Genomic DNA, 22,192 nt, shown 5'->3' with positions numbered 1-22,192 from the left:
GCACGGGGCACGCCAGCCTCGCCGCTCTGTCCTGAGGAAGGGACTGTCCAGGGGCTTCCTGGCTCTCACATACCTGTGGGGTATAGCTGTCCACATTGTAGGGCTTCCTAAATCTCGTGTTCAGTATGTAATGGGGGGAGCATCCCCCAGCGTAATACCTGTGATCGAGCACCGGGCCCTCAAAACTGTTGGTGAACAGATTTATCCTGCACAGAAGGCATGGAAAGGGGGGAGAGGTTAGGGTCATCAGTCTATGTCATCTTCCCTGGCAGACCCTAATGAAGGAAACCCAAACTCCTGGGTACAGCATTCAAGGTCCTTGGTATGTGGTCTAAACCAGCTTTCCAGCTTCATCTCTGGCCCTTCCAGACCCTAGTCCCAGCCATTGGGAGATGCTTGTACTTCCTCCAAACTGCTCTGCTCCTTCTCGTTGCCGAGGTGCTGTTCCCTGTGCCCAGAATGCCCTTCCAGCTGCTCACTGTTTAATCTCTTCCTTGTCTTTCAAGATTGAGCTCTGTTGTTGCCTCATGGGAAGCCTTGCCCATCACTTGCTGTGCTAAGCTAGAGACCCTCCTAAGACCCCGTGCTTGCCGCGCCCCCCCCTCCGCCAAGCAGTTACCACTCTGTACTTGTATAGTTAACTTATGAGAATGGTTTAGCAAAGTAGGTAGGAACAGGGACTCTGGGGCCAGATGCCTGGGCTCAAATCCCTGTCCTGTCATTTCCTAGTAATGTGACCTCAGGCAAACCAGCTACCCTCTCTGTACCTTGGTCTCCTCCTCTGGAAAATGGGCACAAGGTCTTGTGAGGATTACATATGCCCATGTTTATTAAGTGTTCAAACACAGCTCGGTCTGTGATAAATGTTTGATATTATTTGTGTGTCTGTTGTCGCACTAGACTGAGTGCCCTTGAGGGTGGTGGTTTCCTTCTTAAATTCTGTAGGATCTCTATCACAAGACACTGAACAGTTATCATTTACTGAGGGGCTAACTAGAAACAGACACAGCAGTGGGTGACGCTACATATGGATCACTTCTAAAGTGTCCTGCCAAACCTGGGGCAGCAGATGTCATTGTGTTTAGTTAGAAGGGATGACAATCCAGTCTGTAGCCTTATTTCTCACTGCCTCCTAAGGCAGGCCTCCATTCCTGACCAGCTCTGTCTTCTCTCAGCCTCTGTGCACTGGCCTCGGTTCTGGTCCTAACAGAATTGTCTTAGGCTCTCTTTCCTGTGACAGAGTTTCATGTATCGTAATAATGTCTATACATTTGTTTTATTTAACCAGCACAATGTGGTGCTTACTTTGTGGAGGCAGCAGTTGTAACCAACTTACACATCTTGGCTCCTTATAAGGATTAATCCTTAAGAGATAGGGATGATGATGATGATGATGCCCATTTTACAGAGGAGGAAAGTAAAGCACAGAGGGTAAGTGACCTGCCCAAGGTCTCACTGCCAGCCCACAGCCTTCCCCTCACACAAGCTGCCTCTCATTTCTCTGCTACAATCACATTAGCTTATTTGATCCTCATAGAACTTGACAGAAGGGTATTACTGATTCCCATCTACAGATGACAAAACCGAAGCCCCACACAGATACATGTGCCTCACCTGAGGTCCCACGGCCACTGAGCTGTCATTCTGTCCCCTCCTACATGGTCCAGTCTGGCTCTACTGCTGGTTTGGAATGTCCACTCCATCACCCTCTCAGTCATGTGATCCCTAGGAACTCTCTTAATTTTCCAGGCCTCAGTTTCCTTATTGAAGAGGTGGGGATTCTAATAACTAGGTTATAAGGTGGTCCTGAGAGCAGATCTTCCCCATATAAGGAGTCTCTCTCTCTCTCTCTCTCTCTCTCTCTCCCTCTCCAGTGACAACCTTTAAGCAGTGAGATTTGATTTTTGTTTAGGAAGAAAGTGAATTCCACTCAGGGTTACTGTTCTCCCCACACTGCATCATATACAATGATTTCTAGTGCATGTGAGGAAAGGCTCTCACTCTTCCTCCTGGAGGCTAAGAAGCTACAGAATGTGGCAGGAAGGCAGGGCAAACACCAGGCTAGTTTGGTCCCTTCTGACCTTGCTCCTCTGATCTCTCCAGAGGACTGATCAACTCAGAGGTCCCCAGAAGACTGAAATGCAAACTGACGGCAGACCCATCTCGGAAATCCATTTCTAACTACCTAGGAGCCTAAGCTCTGGACCAGACCCTATGCTGGGCCTAGAGATACAGAAAGAGATAAAACCTCCCCTGCAAGTTGTCAGGGCACCTGGGTGGCACAGTCAGTTGAATGACTCTTAGTTTTGGCTCAGGTCATGATCTCAGGGTCGTGAGATCGAGCCCTACATCAGGCTCCAAGTGGAGTCTGCTTAAGATTCTCTCTCTCCCTCTCTCTCTACCCCTCTCCCCCACATGTAACTCTCTCTCTTTAAAATAAATAAATAATTCTTAGGGAAAAAAACCACACAAAACACCTCCCCTGCAAGTTGTCAGTAGGATTCAGAGGTAATGCTTAGAAAGCAGCTAACAGTCACATAACAGGTGTTAAAAGGTTCACCCCCAGCCGTGGCGTGAAGCCAGTATGGTCTCCATGCACAGCTCTGTCCCTGGTGTTCCTAACCCGGCCCTCCGTTTGGCCTCTATCTGTCCCCAGGACGTGCTCCTGGAGCTCCCTGGAGCCTTCTTCAGAGAGCAGCTACGAGCATCCACTTCCACTACAATCTCTGTTCAGAAAGGAAGAAAGGAGCAGCAACTCTGTTAATATCCTCCGCCCCCTTCCTCTCCTCCAGACTTACATTCAATTCTGTGCCTTCCCACCTACACAACAGGAGGACAGTAACTTACCCACTGGCCAGACGACCAATTGCCCAGTATTGGTCCATTTCATGCTGACATTTTTTATAAATCCTCCTACAGTTTGCTTCGTCGGACTGGTCTCCACAGTCATTGTCCCCGTTGCAGAGAAGTCTGCGGTTTACACACCTCCCTGGAGGGAGAAAGGGGGTTACCCATAGTCACGTGGCTGCCAAGAGGGGAATGAACATGGTGTGAGCACCTACGATGTGCCAGACATTTTGCTGGGCCTTTCAGGCCATTTTGATTAGTCCTTTTGTATCAGGGTGGGTCAGTGCTGCATTTCTGAATGCACTTGGAGGGGAGATTATTAAGGGTGGGGAAAGGGAAAGTGTCTGCATGGCCGGGATCAAAGCGGCCAGACAGGAGGGAAGTCTAGACTTCTTTCCCTGGGGCTGCAAGGGGAGGTGGGTTTGGTGGGTCCTGCTAGCTATGTGACCTTCCACAGGTTACCTGACCACCTCCCTGCCTCAATTTGCTCATCTGTAAAATGGGGAGGTCATCATACCTACCCTCCGGGGATTGTTGGGGGTTTAAATGAATAAATGGAACAGCAGTGGCTCGTGGTAAGTGCTAGCTAAGTGTTATTCCTCTTATTAGTGTTTCGGTGGGCCAGATGCACATGGCTGGTAAATATCTGCAGCAGGACTGGAAACTGTAACTTTCTAATCACAAATTCTTCCCACTAAATAGCACTGCCTTCAACACCATAGCCCTTTAGATTATTTTTAAACTCTAAAAATATTTGGGCCCTATGTTCAAGATCTGCAGACTTTTGCTTCCTTTAAATGCTTCCCACCCCCGACCCCCTCGACTTGACTCCCTCTCCTATTTGTATATTTTTGGGAGATAAAACCTGTAAGACAGGTGACCCTTTTTCCTTAGATGTGTCTGATCATTTTTAACCAATATTAAAAGCAGAAGAATATAAATCTGGTCTTCAAATGTTTCTTATAAGACACTTAAACTAAAGCCTGCCTGAATAACCATTATGGCTTTGGTCAGAATCATGGAACACTGGCCATTATGAGTCCATGGACACACTGTAAAAGTCTTTCAGATTTATTACACAGAATTCTGCATTTGCAATAAGTGCTGGAAATGGCTCTAAAAATCTCTAACTCTTTCTTGAAAAATCCTGAAGCACAGTCCACATGGGTACAGTGAATGTAGAGAGCTGCAACTCCCATCTAGATAATTTGGGTCAAAATACTCATATTTTTGCTGGAGACTTGGAGGAATAGAGAGGCATAGGTTTGCTTGAATTCATGAGATGAATGAGTTGCAAAGACAAGTGTTTACTTGGTTCCGCAGCAGATGATTATTTGTTTGTACGCTCCTTCCTGCCCTCTGTCCATCCATCCGTGCTTTTTCTCCTCCCTTCCCTTAATCAAAAATTTTTACTGACTGTATCACACCTTAGGGGCTATGCTGTACTTGGTGATGCAGAAATGCAAAAGTCAAGAACTACCTCTGCAAAAATTGTTCAGTGATAAACGATCTAACCATCCTATGTAACTGTTGTAGGTTCTCTGTGTTATACTGAGTCCCAAGCCTCCGAGCGAGCCATCAGGGCTCACAGCCTGTAAAGAGCGTTCAGATCCATTGTGTCCCTTGATGCTTAGAGCATGCTTATAAGGTGTTCACGTCACTTCCAATTTTCCGTTGAGAGGACCAACACGCAGAAAGGTTAAGTGACTTCTCCTAGGTCACAAAGTCAAAAGAAGCCTTGACTCAGAATTACTGATTCTAGCATGCATACTTTTGGTGTCCTTCATGTCAGCAAATGCAATTTGCATTCCCCAATTTCTAATCACAGCTCCTCTACTTACCTGCTGTCTGATCTTGAGCAAGAACTTCCCCAAGTCCCAAGTTCCTAATTCATTAAATGGAAATAATATTAACACCTACTTTATAGGGCTGTTTTTGTGAAATAATACATGTAAAGAGAGATCAAGGAGGCCTCCTGGTCTGACACATGACTCTAACCTTGAGCACTAGATAATGGCCAGTCCCCCCACCATCAGGCATCATCACCTCATTTGCTAGATTTCCCCTCCCACTCCTGCATCCCTTTATACCTGTCTGTGCACACACAAAGCCTTCACATCGCACTTGACTTCTGCATGGTCTGCTGGTAACACAGTCTTCAACTTCCTTGTCAGAGAAGTTACACGGTTCCCCATAGAACTGAGAGGGCCGGAGCAAGTAGGCATGTCTGTACTATGGCAAAGAGGAGCAAGGTGAACCAAGGGCAGAGCCTCAGGGACCTCAGGAACTGAGGATACACTCAAGGGTCCATGTTGCAAATGGCTGTTTGTGTGACTGTTTCAACTAGACTGTGAGCTCTCTGAGGGCAGAGAGCTTGCCTCTGATGTCTGCAGCAGCAGTGATCACTAAGGATTTGTTGAATGTGAGAAAAGCCTGGGCTTCAGAGTCGAAAGGTAAGTAGACTGATGTAGCCAGTTCAAAAACACAAAACCACAATTGCTCAGCTTGATTACTCCAATGGGTTGATTCAAGTATTCTTGTTTATTCCGTATCTTATACATGAAAAAGCAGGCACATCTGACTCGGATACTTTGCAGTTATGTGATGTTGGCAAGTTACTTTACCTCTGTGATCTCAATTTGTTAATCTACAAAATAGGGGTAATGAATTACCTAAATGTACAGTTATGGAGTTTCAATTACATATGTGATTTCTATATGAAATCTCATTATGTTGTCTGGTACATAGTTGGCACACAATTTCTTGTACTTATTTTTCTTTATTATTATTTATAATTTGTAGCAGTCAATATTCCTCTAACTTCCTGTTTGTTTATTCCAAGAATACTGAATTTCCAGAACATTAATTGAGCCACCCAATGTTGAAAAAGGGAGGTGTTTATGCTTGCCTTTTTTTTTTTTTTAAATTGAAGTATAGTTGACAATGTTACTCGTTGGTGATAAGTGTGTAACATAGTGATTCCACAACTCTGTACATTATGTTATGCTCACCACAAGTGTAGCTACCATCAGTCACCGTACAATACTATTACAATACCATTGACTATATTCCCTATGCTCTACCTTTCATTCCTGTGACTAATTCATTCCATAACTGCTTATTTGTTTGTTTTTAATCATAGTCCTGCCCTCTAGCCTGCCCTCAAGGAGGTCATCGCAGATGGTAGTGGTAGTAATGGTAGGCACCAGGCAGTGACAACAAGGTGTGATGGCTGCCATGATTGAGGAAGGACAGAGTCGCTCTGTAAGTTGATAGGGGCATCCCTGATGCAAACTCAGGAGATGGTGAAGTCACAACTAAGCTGAGACCCAAAAGATGAGTACAGCTGTCAGGCAAACAGGAAGAAGTGGTGTAAGGAGGGTAGAGAAGAGTAATCTGGGTAGAGAAAATTGCTATACCAAACCTGAGAGACTAGAGTGTGCCTCGTTCCCAGAAAACAAAAAGAAATTCATCATGGCTGGAGAGAAGAGTATAAGAGGGCAGATGGACAGAGCTAGAGGGAGATATAGCCAGGGGGCAGGTAATGCAGGGCCTCCCAAGCCTCAGGTAGGTTAGATTTAGTATTTTACTACGAGGCAATGAGAAACAATTATGGGGGTGGGGGAGTAATCAGAGTTGGTGGCTTCCAAATCTTAGTTGTAGGTAGGAGTTTGATGCAACAAAAGGATACAAACCAGGAGAGCAGCCCCTCTGAAGAATGCCATGTTAATCAACCATAGTTATTACTTGTATGGCATCTGGAAATCCACCCTCCGCCACCCAGCAAAATACAGACAATCACTCGCCCATGCTCCTTTGCATTTCCAGAGGGTCTTTCTTCCTGGAAGGCAGCGGCTGACAGGGCAGAGATGAGGTCTGCAAAGAAGATTGCTGGAAGGCCAGCCCAGTCTCCAAAGACAAAATGGGTTTGAGGAGTGTGAAAATGATAGAAGAGAGACATCGCACAATTCCGGTGGAAAGGTTTTGATAAAGCCCCAGCCAGTGACCCTGCAGAGAGTGATGACACCCAGTGAAGGCAAGAGCGTAGTGAACTCCGAGTGAAGAGCTCCATCCAGCTGGCTGGCTGGCTGGCTGACGCTGAGTCACCCTGCTTTATGGCGTAGATGAAGCAATTCCACAGATAATTGGATCGATGTTGATAACTTCAGCAATAAAGCCCACTTTGGGAACTGAATGATCCCGCGTGGCTCTCCACAAAGATCCAGTTAACCGTGTAAATATCCTGGGCCCACTTTTACAGCCTCGTTAGGGTCTTAGCCCATAGCTGCTTTGATGTCCCGAGGAGTTGGGGAAATGGCAGCCATTCTCTTTTCTCTGACACATCTGCTCTGCTTGCAGCTGGGATCCTGGAACAGCCCTCTTAAGACAAGGGAACCTAAAGGACGAATACTGAAGAGATGTGTTTTTTTGTGGGAGAACACTAGACAAGAAGCCAGAAGCCTGAGGTCAAGGCCTGTTGTTACTTGCTACCAGGTGAACCTGATAAAGCACCTGCTCTGAGTCTCTGTTTACCTACCTGCCTCATGGGAAGTGTCACAGGGGTCTTCCCTTCCTTACAGAAGGATCAGAAAATATCATGAGATCAAACAGCACATATTTATGGAGCTCTTATTATGTTCTAGAAATTGGACTACACTGAAGATATGGAATTGAATAAACCTTCAACAGCCCGCCATTTCATGGAAAGGTAAATAATTAAGGAAGAGTAAATGACAGGAAGAGCAGGGAGCTTTTATGGCTCATGGAAGGTTGCCCATCCGACTGGGCTGAGAAGTCAAGGAAGAGCTCAAAAGAGGTGGCTTATAAGCAGAGTTTCAAATCATGAGTAGGTGTTGGCTAGTGATAGAAGTGGGAAAGGTCACTCCAGCCTGAGAAAACAGCATGAATAAAGGCAGAGAGAGAATGAGAAATGGTCAGAGAGAGGCAAGTGTTCTGTGTGCTGGAGTGGGCCTGTTTTACGGAGACATCAGCCAGGTCCGCGTCATGGGGGGCCTTGAATGCCATGAGTCTGGATTTGAGCCTAAGGGCCACGTGTGGACTTCGGATGATTCCAAGCTGGGAAAAGACAAGCCAGACGTGCATTTTTGATAGCTCCCCTGCTTCCACCATGAAGATGGATTGGAAGAGCAACACTGGAGGCAGGAAGTCTGATCAGGAAGCTGTTAACATGAGCAAGGAGAGCTATGCTAGGAGAAAAACTGGAAGGCTGAAGAAAGGATCAACTACTTGGCAGCACAGAGGAAAAGAATTCATTCATTAAATAAACCAACATTTATCGAGGTCCTACTATGTGCCAGGGACTGTCGGCACTGCCTCAGCCAATCCTGCTGAGAGGGCTTCTGGAAGCTTAGAGCTCACCCAAGGCCCGAGTACTTACCCTTTTCTTCTGACAGGGATCACACGTGGTCCAGGAGGACCAGCTGGACATTTCACAATTAACAGGCATCAGCATGACACCCACACTCCGCGTCTGTCTGCTCTTAGCAAGGCTCACATTGACTGCGTTCGACTCAAGAGAGTGTGGCCTTCCAGCTCTAAAGGGTCATCATGAGAGGACAGAGCCAAGTGTCAGAAGAGGATTAAGTATACATACCACCACCTACCCACCCATTCAGCAAATATATATTTGCTCAATTGTGTGAGGCTATTAGTTTATCATTCAAGTGTAGGTTAATGCACCCAGCGAACAGTTACTGACACCCATAAGTGCTTTACAGTTGGGCTAGCTATGGTGGAAAGAGTACTGAACTCAGAGCAGAAGACAGTCCATCAGCAGCTGGGGGACCTTGGTGTGCTTTTCCCACCGGTGTGAGTTTCACTTTTCTCTTCTATATAATGGGAGAATCAGACCTGTCTCACAAGGTTCTCTCTAGGATTAACTAAGAAAGTACATGTAAACACTTTATAAACTCTAAATTGCTATAGATATGCAGGGAATACAACCACAGCTGGATACAGGACTTTAAGCAACCTCCCCACCACCCCACTGTGGGCCTCTGTGTTATGCCCTGGGAAAGGAGAGTTTGGACTGGATTTTTTTTTTTTTTTTTTTTTAGGGAGAGAGGAGGGGGAGGGACAGAGGGGGAGAGAGAGAGAGAATCTTAAGCAGGTCATCCAGCACAGGGCCTGATGCCAGGCTTAATCTCGGGACCCTGAGTTCATGACCTGAGCCAAAATCAAGATTCAGATGCTTAACCAACTGAGCTACCCAGATGCCCCTGGACTTGATGGTCTATAAGGCACTCTCTCATATTAAGAGTCCATGAAACATTTGCTGAGAAGCAACAACATTCAGGGTACTGTGCTACAGGGGACATAGGGAAATATAGAACACAGGTTCTGCCTTCTGGAACTCACAGTTTGTCTTAGGATAGGAAAAGAGAAACACGTCTCATGTCTTAATTGTTTGGGACTTTATCCAGTAGGCAAGGTTTTTAAGTACACAGGCTCCATGGCCAGAGCTTTGCTTTGGGGGCTATAGTGTGGAGACTGGCAGGGGTGCAGAGAGCCTAGACGTAGGACAAGCAGGTAGGAGGCTTGTGCAGTAGCACCGAGGAGTGATGTGAACTTGAACTCTGGTAGTGTCTAGGGGAGAGCACCTGGAGAGAACAGGTATATGAGGCACTGCTCAGGTGGAATGGATAGAATGCAAGAGGAACAGGTTAGGGCTGATGCTTGTTTCCAGTCTGAGTGTGTGCATGAGGGAGGAACACAGGAGCAAAAGAGCTTGTTGGGGAAGATGCGGTTGGGACACGCTGAGTTCCAGGTGCTCATGGAACACCTATGTAGGATATTCGGCAATTAGTTCCCATGTGGGTTTCATACTCAGAAGAGAGATTTTTCACCAGATATACAGATCTGATCATGCAAAGCTATGGCAGAGGGTAAGATCGTTCTTGAGAGGAGGGGCAGGCCAGAGGTAAGTCCTCGGGGAACATCAACACCACCAGCAGACCAAGAAAGACTGGTGCCCTGGCAGTCCTGAGCACGGGCAGCACAGAGCATGAGTGGGGATGTCAGTGAGGCCAGGGAAGGGGGTGGAGGGAGGGAGGCAGACAGTGTCACATCTGCAGAAGAGTCAAGCGACATGAGACCTAAAATATGTCTAGAGAGTAAGGCAATATTTTTGTTGAGTTCTTGGCACTCGGTGAGACATTCAGTAAAAGGGTGAATAAATGACCATGTCAGTGAATCTGTCTCGGCCTCCCGTTTCCCCACACGTAATATGATGGGTGTATTATGATTTTACTTTTCTTCCAATGGAAAGAGCATACAACAGTATAAAATCCCTTGTAATCTGTGCTCCTTTTCAAGGCACAAGAGATGAGAAAGAAAACAGATTTGCTGAGCAACCAGGACACGTCAAGCCCTGTGAGAGGTGTCTTACCCATGCTAGAGTTCTCACAGCAATGTGAGAAGACACTGCCACTTGGACAGATGAGGGAAATGCCCGAGAGCCACACAGCTGGTACACGGTGATCTTGGGGTCTGAGCTGAGGTCTGTTTAACTCTAGCGCCTCTGTATCCATTTCCCCATGCTGCCTGCAGAGGAACCAGGCCAGGACCTACACCCTGGTGCCCTCCTTCTCTATGCAAAGTTTCTTTCATCCCCGTGTCCGAGATTGAATCATTAGGGAGAGCATCACATAGTTTCCACCGACTCAAATACATAGTACATCAACTCCAGACAAGGTCATTAACAATACATTCTCACTTGGCAAAAGTCCTAAAAAGAGGATAATATTAACTACAGTGAAATCCATCTCCACAACTGCCCCAGAGACCAGCAAAAATCAATTGCCTAGTAAAGTTGGATCTTTAACGAAAGGTCAAAGACTCTTCCTGGAAACCACAGGTGGATACTTTAAAATGGTTACTTGAGGCAGGATGCTGCACACCAGTGGTGGTGGTGGGTGGGGGGCTCGGAATTTGCTCTTATCTACTAATTTGCCCAGGTTTGACAAAACAATATTGTCTGTGATTCAGCTTCTCCTAAGTATATATTTGACAGCTCAGCAGGGTACTTTCTTCCTGTTTCAACTCAGAAGCAGTTACATTGTGTTTTCAGCAACTATCAACCCAATTCTGGGCCACAGTTGAGACTGAGTGGGTAAGTAATGCAAACACACACACTTTTAAGAGTCACAATTATTTTCCTCTCTAAGATCTGAAAGCCTGTTAATAGGCAAGATGATCGTTTACAGAAGGAACTTGGTTAAAAAGTGGTGACAGCCACCAGATCTCTCATTTTTGCACCCCATTTGCATTATGGAGGTGGCAATATAATGAAGTAATCAGCTGAATAAATAGTATGTTTGTCAATTACATGGGTTAGGATGCGTGTGGTTTATTAGTACTACAAAATGCAAGTCTGAAAGAAAGGCTGGCATTAAGTTGTATCTGTAAATCCTTGCCTCTGTGTAGGGATACAGCACGTTCCTTTCACGCCTAGGGATTTTTACAGAAACAAACCAGATGGACCTTTGGGCCAGCTGAATTGACTGTCATTCAAAAGGTATGTTTTTAATGTTGAAAACTTAAACATGCCCAGAGAAGTACAGAAAGTAAAATAATAAACACTCACGTACTCACGACAGAGGATTGCCAATTATTAACATTTTGGCATATTACCTTCAAGTCTTATTTATTTATTTGAGAGAAAGCAGAGGATGGGCAGAGGGAGAGAGCGGGAGAATCTCAAGCGGACTCCGCGCTGAGCACGGAGCCTGATGTGGGGCTCTATCCCACGACCCTGAGATCATGACCTGAGCCGAAATCAAGAGTCAGACGCTCAACTGACTGAGCCAACCAGGCGCCCCTAGTCTTTCATTTTTTAAGTAAAAAAATAACCTTATACATTTCATATCTGCATGTGATACCAACTGCAATTCCATTTCCTTCTCCTCCTTTTCAGAAGGAACTATTGTCAGGAATTTAAATGTATCTCTTGAGTCCTTTAAATATTTTTACAAATATATACATATGTGCAATAAAAGCAGGGCTTTTGTGTCCTTACCCATACTGTGCATATTATTGTGCAAGCTGCTTCTGTCAGTCAACACTCTATGTCTGAGCCTAATACTTGTTGATTCATAAAGAGATCTAGTTCATTTCTTTTACCTAGATGTTCCATCAAAGGACATAAATTGCATTCGATTTATTCTTTTTTTTTTTTTGAAGGACATTTACATTTGCCCAGTGTTTTGCAATTGCAGATAATGCTACAATAAACACCCTTCTAGAAGCCCTTGGAACATATCCCTCTACAGAAGGAATGGCAGGGATGCACCTTTCCTCAAGGTGTATAGAATGCTGCAGCCAACATTAGGACATATTTCACAGGGTCCCTGTCTCCTCTCTTTCTAACAGGAGTCTCTGATCAAAATAAAGATGGATCCATCGAGTAAGGCAGGATTAAGTCAGCAGTAAATTGCAAGCTATCAGCTTATATAGATGGGGTGTGTCAATATATTTTGGCTTTCTGTAGAAATGCACAACAACTTTCTTGTCACACACAATTTGTTAGGCAGTTACATCCCTTCCACAACTAGCGTCCTTCCTCTTTGCTAGAAGGGGCAGCTTCTGGGCGGCAGATTTTCAATTTCTCCTCTCTCTGTCAGTGGCGGTTGTAGACATGAAATTTAAAGCAACAGCTCAAGGTAACAAATGTGTGGCCCAGAGATAGAGAAACAGCATAGGGGCCCAGCAAGTCAGATACACCAGGCAGCCCGAGAGGGGATTAGGCATGTGAGAGGCAGGATGGTGCAGGGATACTCAGGAGCTCTGGAAGCAGAAAAAAACTTGGATTTGAATCCATATTCTCTTCCAGATGAAGTGAGTAGCCTTGTGAGTTCCATTATCTCTCAATCTTAGTTTCCCTCTCTGTAAAACTATAAACAGTAGCACTTACCTCAAATAGCTGGGAGGGATTAGAGCTAATGTATCTAAGTGCCTGGCCCAGAGGGGCAATAAATAAACAACCAATCTTATGAAAATGTGATGATTTCATCTGACTTGATTATAAGAAGAACTAAAGACAAAAACCTTTCTCAGCTAACAGGAGGGAGGTCTCAGCTTCTCCTGTTTCAGAACCGAAGACTGTTCTTCCACTCCAAGCATGGAATTCAAATCCATGCTGTGTTCAGGACTGGAAATCATGCGGAGAGGCCGGAACACCAAACCTGGATCCAGGTATGGGTTTGAGACTGACGAAACATCAGGGAATCTCTTCTGCTCTTTGAGGATCATTTTGCTATTCTACATAGCGTGAATAAGAGATAAAGAAGGACTTGGCAGCTTGGGGCCAAGTTGAGATTCTTGATAATCATAATAGCTATTATTTGTTGAGTGCCCAGTGTGTAGTGAACACTCACCGTCCTGGTTTTAGGGGCAGCGCCCAATGGCAGTTGAGTGCTCAGCAGAGCTGAGACCAAGGCGCATGTCCAATGGGTATTAGTGCTCCTCACATTAAGTGGGAGGTTGTGCTCAGACAGCATTTATGGAATGCACAAAAGGAATGGCACTAACAGTCCTTCTCAGGGGGTTGCTCACAAGGTTGCTTCCCAGAGGGTTGCTGGGATACCTGAGTGTTTCAGCATTCGTGGTTAGGGAGGATCATGTACAGGGAGAATCCCCCCATTGCCAAGTCACTGGGACTTCCTTCACTGGAGCCCAAGTTTGAGCTCCCACTCAGATATTTTCTTTAGCCTGTTTTATATCCTATTAACAAATCGAAAAATGATGAAATAAATCAGTTAGCATTTATCTGCTGGGAACATACCGATTGTGTGTGGAGGCAGGGGGAGAGCCAGTGAGCGAGCAAGAGCACCTGAGAACCCAAAGAGTTTGGGTTGATGAGCAGGTATAGTGGGTCCCTCTCATAAATTAAAATCATTGACGTGAGTTGGCTCTTTTTTTCCATACATAACAAACCTTCTTTTGCATAAAGAACCACACCGGGCCTTTGTTCAGAGCACAGAACAAGTATCCTATTCTTCTCAGTGTGACAAAATACACTTAAACATGTCAGTTTCTTCTGGGAACTCTTGTTGAAGTCAGATGCTTGGTTCCACAATGATTTGAAGACAGTTGTTGATATTATTTTATCAAATGCATGCAAATTGCTTCGAGAGATGTTCCTTATTCACTAGGCGCAGGACAAAGAGGCGGTCAGCATTATGTGGCTTTATAGTCCCTGTCACGTTATTGATTGGGGAATCATTTGTAACCGTCACTTACCTGGAGCCAGATAAACTGAGAGAACCCAGAGCAGCACAGAGAAGAATCAGCTCTGCTGAGGCCCTCCAAGCCGGCAGCCCAGATGTCTTCATTTTCAGTCTGTGACGGAGCTTCTGCTGGGACTCCTAGGTCCATGAAAAGTCTGCACAAGGAGCATGGCAGTCAGCTTCTGTCCCCATAGAGCAAACAGTTCAGCAAAGTCAACAGAAAGCCAGCAGTGACCGGAAGCCTCTTAGACTTTGCACAGATGGAAACTTACCCATGACTCTGGACACCAGGGAGAACAAGGGAAAACTCTATGGAGGGGGAGTAGCCAAGAGGACAGGCTGTCTGTGGGGGCTATGGGCTTGAGGTCCAGACTGCCTGGGTTCAAATCCTTTCTCTGCCACTTACTCCCTTTGTCAGCGCAGGCAAGTCACTTTACCTCTATGCCTCAGTTTCCTCACTTGCAAAGTGGGGAGGCTTAAGTAAAGTAACAGAAGTAAAGTGAGTAGAAGGGGCCCATGTTAAACCCTCAGATATGTGAGCTATTACTACGAAGTGGTGGGCAGGGTTGGAAGGGCAGCCAAGCTCTGCAGTTTTGCCTCTTCCCAGCTCTGTGACTTGGCACAAGCTGACAAGAGGCTGTAGAGCTCTAGAACCTGTCTACCTCTGTTCCTATTCTCTCTGTGTGTTTCACTAGCTGGGTGACCCATGCATGGCAAATCATTAGCCTCTCTGAGCCTGACTTAACCTCATCTATAAAAAAAGAATAATAATAGTACCCAACTCACAAGGTTGTTGCGAAGACTCAATACATCTTAGTATTTACAACACTTTGGATAGTGCCTGGCACATTCTCTGTGCCTTCTCTATGAGTGAACTGGCGTTTTTATTGACAGTCTCTGATTCCGTTTCCTCACCTGTGAAACTTGGAGGGCCGTGCTTACTTGTCAGAGTCGGGGGGGTCAGATGGGATACTAAATACGAAAATGTTTCACAGTAGGCAAATACGCGGTATTGTGATTATATAGCCTACGTGGAACTTCGCTGGAATTCGGGGGAAATAGAGAGCTTCCCGAGCTCACTGAGAAGTGTGGTAGAGGACTTGTACTGGCAGACTTCACCTATGTCTCCCATATTTGCTAGTAACCCTATATAAGCAGCACAAGCAGTAGCAACCTGAAAAGAGTTCCATAAACACCACTCCGCTTCACCGATCACCTATCCCACATTACAGGTCAGGGGGACTCACTGTCTTCCCTCTAGGGTTGAACACAACAAAGGCAGGTGCCATTCCTGTATGGTGAACCAACCTGCTTGATTTGAGCCCAGACGAGTGTCTCGCTTTCGACTTGTCATTATTCTGAATAGCACACCAACGGCCCTGTCATTTCTATGTGGCCTTCCTTCCCCTTAAATGGGATTAAAGGAAAATGTCACCCAAGGCTCTCTTGCAATGGTCTAATCCAAGCAAAAGTGCATCTCAATACCTCTACAAATGATTCCCAGAGGACCTGTGACCCGATGTTGGATGGGTGTCTTCACATTTTCAGTTCCAGCGTGGACACAGTGTCAGCCCCACCTCTCAGCTGGGCACCTGCCCGGCCGGTGGTGAGGCGCACTGGCGTGGGGGAGTGGGGTTGGCAGCAGCACAGCCCAGACTCGGAGGCAACGTGCAAATGGCCACGCTCTCAAACATAGCTCCCTGAAAACCATCACTGACTCCTCAGAATCAACAATTTAAAGTCCAAACTGCACTGACCTGGCATTTATGAAACCAATCTGTAGCGCATAAAGGGCTGGATAAACATGGTGGATGACCCTCCTGTTGCTGTTAATATTTGCAGGTGTAGACGAGGGGACTCAGGGTGGGGGAGGCAGTGGGTAGCTTGAGGAGGGGCTGGGAGAAAGACCGCATTTGATTTCCTTACACAGCTACCCAATTTCTCTAAGACTGGTTCTTTCTTTTTAAAGAGAGAATTTTATTTATTTATTTATTTATTTATTTATTTATGTATGTATTTATTTATTTAATTTTATTATGTTATGTTAGTCACCATACATTACATCATTAGTTTTTGATGTAGTGGTCCGTGATTCACTGTTTGCATGTAACACCCAGTGCTCCATGAAGTACGTGCCCTCCTTAATACCCATCACTGGGCTAACCCATCCCCCCACCCCCCTCCCCTCTAGAACCCTCCGTTTATTCCTCAGAATCCATCATCTCTCGTGGTTCGTCTCCCCCTCTGATTTCCCCCCTTCATTTTTCCCTTCCTACTATCTTTTTGTTCTTTTTTTACATATGATGTATTATTTGTTTCAGAGGTACAGGTCTGTGATTCAACAGTGTTACACTGTCTTCTAATCTGAAAAACAGGGATAAGAGTTCATGAATATCTACTTCATAAGGTTTTGAGCTGTGGAGCGTGTAGAGCATTACACCTTTAACCTACCTCCTGACACAGGCTGGACCACTCTCGAGTGCCAGACTGCTCCCCCCTCCTGCCACATCTGCCAGAGGAGCCCGGCTGGGGCTGGCAATGCAGCTGAGGAAGAGCAGGGAGGGGAAGGATGCAAAGCCACAGAGGGCGGCCATGCCTTCCCGTTAATTGGGCCCAGAACACCGAACACAAACTCTGCTGTCAGATCCTCCTGTGTGCATCCCAGTTATCATTACCCCAAGCACAAAGTACTATCTTGCTGTTGTCCCAAAGGTTGCAGTGACCTGAACTTTGCCACAATTGATTGTGGTAGTTAATCATTTGTAAACGAGCAGAAAATTGCATTTCAAGAAAGATCCATGTCCTGTCCCATGCCTGCCTGCATTTAAGAGAAGCCACGTCCTTACAAGATAAGGCTCCCCTTTCCACCTCCTCGACCTGATGGGCTCATAAAGGAACCCGCACCTTGAGGAGAGCTGTTACTTGAATGACTTGTGTGCTCTCCCGCCAGACTTTTTTGTGCATGCTGTTCCTTCCGCCCAGAATAGGTGCCACCTGGCTAAATACGACTCATTATTTATGTTTCACACTAATGCCCACTTTCTCAAGAAAGCCTTCCCCAGTGACTCCCCTGGGGTTCTTTGGTTCTTGGCTGGCTCCAACAGGTCCAACAGGTCTCCTGGAATTCCAACCTCATGGCGCCCCCTGGTGGTTTCAGGTGCCACTCACCTGCAGTCAGGCCAGGAGGATGGTGGCCTCAGGTTGCAGTGATAAAACATATTTGTCATGGGCAGTTCTTAGAATCTAACAGTTTTTCCCATACATCATCTTGTTTGGTCTTGACAATAAGCTAAAAACTAAGTGTCACCTTTCATGCCTCTGAGATGGGGTTCCATAACTGATTCCAAGGTTGCTAAGTAGCAAATCTATGGTCAGATACAATTTTTTTTTCCCGACTCCCAAACTCTTCTCTTTGTAATTCCAAGGCTTTACACACCTCTTAGGAAGTTCCAGGATGGATTTAGGTCCAGCACAATGACCACGCCTCACCACTCTCTGGCCATAGCTCTCTTCTATGACCAAGAGAGAGCTTTCAAAAATGATTATGTATCTCCAGGCCTTTAAATCGTATGAAGAAACCCACAGTTTTAGGTCTACGGGTCCACTAACAGATCATTGCTTTTTTCAGTCTCTGATAACTAATTTCCTATCCTCCATTTCCATAGTCAATTCCATGTGTTTTAGGTTTCGTCATGGCACATGGGCATGGTGGTGTACTCCACCCCCAGTACCCATTTTTATATTAGTTAGTTTTGCTGCAGAACAAATAATCCAAAACTTAGTACCTTAAAACGATGGTCATTTATTAGCTCAAAATTCTTTGGGTCATCAAGTAGGTCTGGGCTAAGCTGGGTAGTTCTGCTGGTCTTACTGGGTTCGCTCATGCAACCTCAGCCAGCTGGTGCATTGGCAGGGGCTGGCTGACATAGGAGTGGTCTTACCTGCTTGAGGATTCATTCTGTTTCCCAGTGCTGGCTGTTGACTGAAGTGATGGGGTCAATGGCCCACAGGTCTCCAAATAGACTAACTCAGGGCTTCTCCATGGTGATCTCATGGTTCCAAAGAGCAGCAAGAAAGGACAGACTCCAAGGCACAGTGCCTTATAAGCTTCTGCTTGAATTATGTTTCTTAATGTCCCACTTGCCAAAGCAATGGCCAAATCCACATTCAAGAGCCAGAGACATAGACCATACCTGTTGATAGGAGGAAGAGCAGAGTCACTTTGCAAAGGGATGTGCAGACAAGTTTGGAAGGAATTTGTGGATATTTTGCAGTCTACCACTGACAGGTGCCACTTTCACACTGAAGCAGTTAAAAGCCAGTGTGCCTTTCTTTTCTCTCTTCTCCTGTCCTTGTGATTTGGAAGCATGTGTCTTATGATGGTATCTTATGGTAAGTGTCTTACGGTGGAGGGAGCCTATAGCCCTGAGTCGCTGGACGGAGGAGAGACCCTGCTGACTCACAGAGAACTTTAGGACTGAGGATTAAACTTGTGTTGTGTTAGGTCAATCACATTGTGTGGTTTGTATGTTACTGCAGCAACAGGTACCCTATTCTGACTGATTGTACTCCCACGTCTCACTCCAAATTTGGTGTGTATGTACATTTTTCTGGGGAAAAGGTCCATAGGTCTTCTCAGATTAAAAAAACAAATCCAAGATTCAAAAGAGGTAAAAACAAAACAAAACAAAAAGGCAAAATTCCCTCAAGAGATGTAACTTTTTCAGCCCACGGAATCATGTGTTCCCTTTGCAGCCAGTGTGGAGCAGTTGGAAGTGTCGGAGGCATCACCAGACCTAGATTAGCATTTCATTTCTCCCATTTATGAGTTTATATCCTGGACAAATCCCTTAAGCCCTCCGAGCAGTAGTTTCCCTAGTTTAAAATGCGGGCCTGTTAAAATAATGCTTCAATAATCACTTATTGCAAGCTACTACATGTCAGGCACAATGCTAGGTGCCCAGGTAGGAAGATGAATATGTAATAAACCTTCCCCATAAGAGCTGACAATGTGGCGAGAGAAAGAGACACAGTAATACACCAGGGCAGTACAGTGTGATGGGAGTGGTGCCAGAGCCCTGTGTATCTAATGTGGGCACAAACGCATGCATGCATGGGAGTGGGTGTGTGCGCCTGAGTGTGTGCACGTGAGTGTGGGTGCGTGCATGTGTGTGGTCAGTGAGAAAAGCTTCTCGGAAGTGATGTTTGAGCTGGGCCTTCAGGCGTGAGGAGGAGTCAGCAAGCCAAGGGACCTAGGGGAGGGCACATGCTCTCACGGGGAGAGGGGCCAGCAAATTCAAGATAAAAGGGTTTGGGGAACCATCCACCACTTGGGGTTGCGGGACCACAGAGCTCAGCCTGAATGGCAGGAGGACCTGAGACTGGAGGTTGGCAGGAGCCAGGGCACCGAGGGCCTGATGGGCTGTGCTAATGATAGGGATTTGTATCCTAAGTGCCCCGGGCAGCTACTGAAGGGGTCCGGGAGGGGAGGGAAGGGGACACCTCTCTTTGGGAGGGAGACTACTCTTGCTGCAGTGCAGAGGATGGATTGGAGGGAGGGAGCTAGAGCAGAGAGCCTGGCTGGGAGGCGGTTCTGACAGTCCGCGGAGGGAGCTGGGGGCCTGAGCCGCCAGGGCAGCCGGAACGGAGTCAGGGAGGAGGGCATGCATCTAATGTCTGCGTTCTGTTGTCCAGAGAAGTAAATAACACACTATTTGTAAAGGGCTTTGTAGATGGTGCTGCTTGGCACGAGATGGCGTTGTAATGACTGAGATTATGGTTCTGTGTTAAGGAAGGTGTATGAAGGTGTATGAAGTCCCCAGGCCTGAGCTTGGTGGCTGCTCAGAGCGATACGGCTCCCATGCCACCCATTTCCTTCTTCCTCACTCAGGGTCCCATGGATTAAAGTGCCTTGTCTTCCAGGCTCACCTTCTCTAGAGCCCTGGAGGGGTCCTACTGTTCCAGAGTCCTGGTCAGTGTCTGGGATCCCCTGATCTCCGGGGTTTTCCTTAGACCTGGGGGCCTGATTTCAAAGAGCCCATGGCAGGATTGCTGTGGTGACCTCATCACTGGAGGAGGTTACGTGCGCTGGACCTCCTTCCGCGGGGCAGCGTATGGGCACCACTGCCTACCCCAAGGAACAGGCAAGCATACCCTGGAGGGGTCATGGGCTCCAGACAGCTATCCAAGCAGCCAATGTTATGACGCAGTGCTGGTGGGAGCAGAAAGATGGCATCTACTTAGCGGAGGAGGCTCACTGTCTGTTCCAGGGTTTTGTCTGTCCTTTGTGTTGACAGATATGGGAATTTGGTGTCCTCTATTATGTATGTCTTTCTACGGAAGGATGGGTATGTATTTCTCCATGGAGATATGCAGGTGTCCTGCTTCTCCTGTTGTATATGCATATGTATACAGTATATGGTGTAGATACAAACTTCTCTCTGGCTGTAAGTAGGGAGGAATAGATAGATACAGGGTACTAAGTACGTACCACGCAGTTTAGGAAAACGAAGGAAGTGTACCAAGAACAGCTGAGCAGCACCAATGATGATGGCCAGCACTTGTAAAGAGGTAGGCAGAAGAGGCCTGCTGGCCTCCAGCATGCTCCAAGGTGAGGGATTGCCAGCATGCTGAGAGAAGTGATTTTGAAGGCTTTGCCTCCATCATTTGGGATGCAGTTGCCAAATGCAATTGGGAAGACCAGGAAGAGAGCTCTTTAAGTGCCATTTGATATGGTGCTAGTGACTGAGGACCTAGAGTGTGCATGTCACTTGGCTGTCAGTCATTGACCAGAGTGCTGATCAGAGAGGACCCCACAGTATATGTGAGGAGAAGGGGTAAAGAAGACACAGTAGAAGACAGGTGGGCCATGACAGTGGCAAAAATCATACTCTTAGTGGAGTCCCCAAACTGGGGGTAACTTTCAGACACGGACCATGAAGCCGCAGTGGGCAAGGTGGATCAGTCACAGATCACCTGTGGTTCTCAGGTCTATACATAATTACCTGTTTAATACTGGAGCCCAGCGCATTGCGTTTTCTATTAAACACCTCTTTGGTTCCCACTGTCTTAGGATCTTTTACTGACCTCACGTCGCCCATCGACCTCATTGGCACAGGCAAGGAAACATCTCGAGTTCAACTCAGAGTGGCCCATTTTTGTAAATGTTGTGATATTAAAGTACAGGCAGTTCTTCAAAAATAAAATGTTGAGTGCTCATTTTCTGCATCAGATGTTTCCAGGAACGCTAGAAATGTGTGAGGAGGGGAAATGGGATTCCACCTGGCAATGTGCCAGGCAACTAATTACCTGGGGGACCTTCGGCAACTCAATGGATTATGTAGTTGCACTGATATTGTGGATTAACTGTGGCAAATAGGACATTTAAGCCACCCTGTTCATCTGTTCCTTCACTCACTAGCGGATCACGTGCAAACTCCTCAGCCTGGCAAATGAATGATTTCTAAATCGGTATGCTTCGGCTACTCTGAACTGCACACCAATTCACGTATTCATTTGAATATATAGATTTTCATTGCCGACTGTGCCAAAGTGGGAGACGCAGAGGTAAATACAACTCCTGGCTCCCTGCTCACGTGCAGCTTCTGGTTTCGTAGAGGAAATATGCACAAGGAATTACGCCTCTACCTATAACGATGGCTTGAGTAACTTTAAGTAGTAGACTTTCTAGACGACAGGGTGGGGGTGGTGGCTGGGGGTGGAGAGAAGGAACTCTTCACTTGGAAGCCCCAAACCAAATTCCCCTGCACTTGGAAGCCCCAAACCAAAGGGTGAAGTGACTGAACTGTCAAACTTTTGAGTTGCTGATGCTCCACAGTGTCACACAACATTTCTGCTATCTGGTGTTGCCACACAGAACAACCTCAACACTTGTGGCTGAAAACATCAATTACTGTACGATTACTCACAATTCTATAGGGTAAGAAGTTGAAGGGGGCACAAAAGGAGTGGTCGAGACGACCACTCAGATGTTTGTTGACTCGGCTGGGAAGCTGGACAGCTCAGGGCTGGCTGGGTCAGGGTGACTGCAGCCTTGGTCCTCCTCAGGGCCTCTGCCTTCCCAGGCGGCCTCTTGGCTA

The 22,192-nt window shown here is 46.4% G+C and overlaps 1 protein-coding gene across 1 annotated transcript in view; it reads right to left on the bottom strand.

Annotated features, from left to right (window-relative positions):
* Nucleotides 1-14,198, bottom strand: part of C8B (complement C8 beta chain) — a 37,747-nt gene extending 23,549 nt beyond the window's left edge. The window contains exons 1-5 of the mRNA XM_028106888.2: nt 14,107-14,198; nt 8,246-8,402; nt 4,938-5,079; nt 2,848-2,989; nt 74-206 (exon numbers count right to left, since the gene is read on the bottom strand). Coding sequence (XP_027962689.1) covers nt 74-206; nt 2,848-2,989; nt 4,938-5,079; nt 8,246-8,402; nt 14,107-14,198 — 666 coding nt within the window. The remainder of the gene's footprint in view (nt 1-73; nt 207-2,847; nt 2,990-4,937; nt 5,080-8,245; nt 8,403-14,106) is intronic.
* Nucleotides 14,199-22,192: the final 7,994 nt, after the last annotated feature.

Source organism: Eumetopias jubatus, unplaced genomic scaffold, assembly GCF_037043125.1.
Source record: "Eumetopias jubatus isolate StellerSeaLion01/CBP00866 unplaced genomic scaffold, mEumJub1_p1.0 scaffold_4, whole genome shotgun sequence".
Lineage (NCBI taxonomy): Eukaryota > Metazoa > Chordata > Mammalia > Carnivora > Otariidae > Eumetopias > Eumetopias jubatus.
Note: the sequence above shows the minus strand (reverse complement) of the source record. Positions and strands in the feature narration are given on the sequence as shown.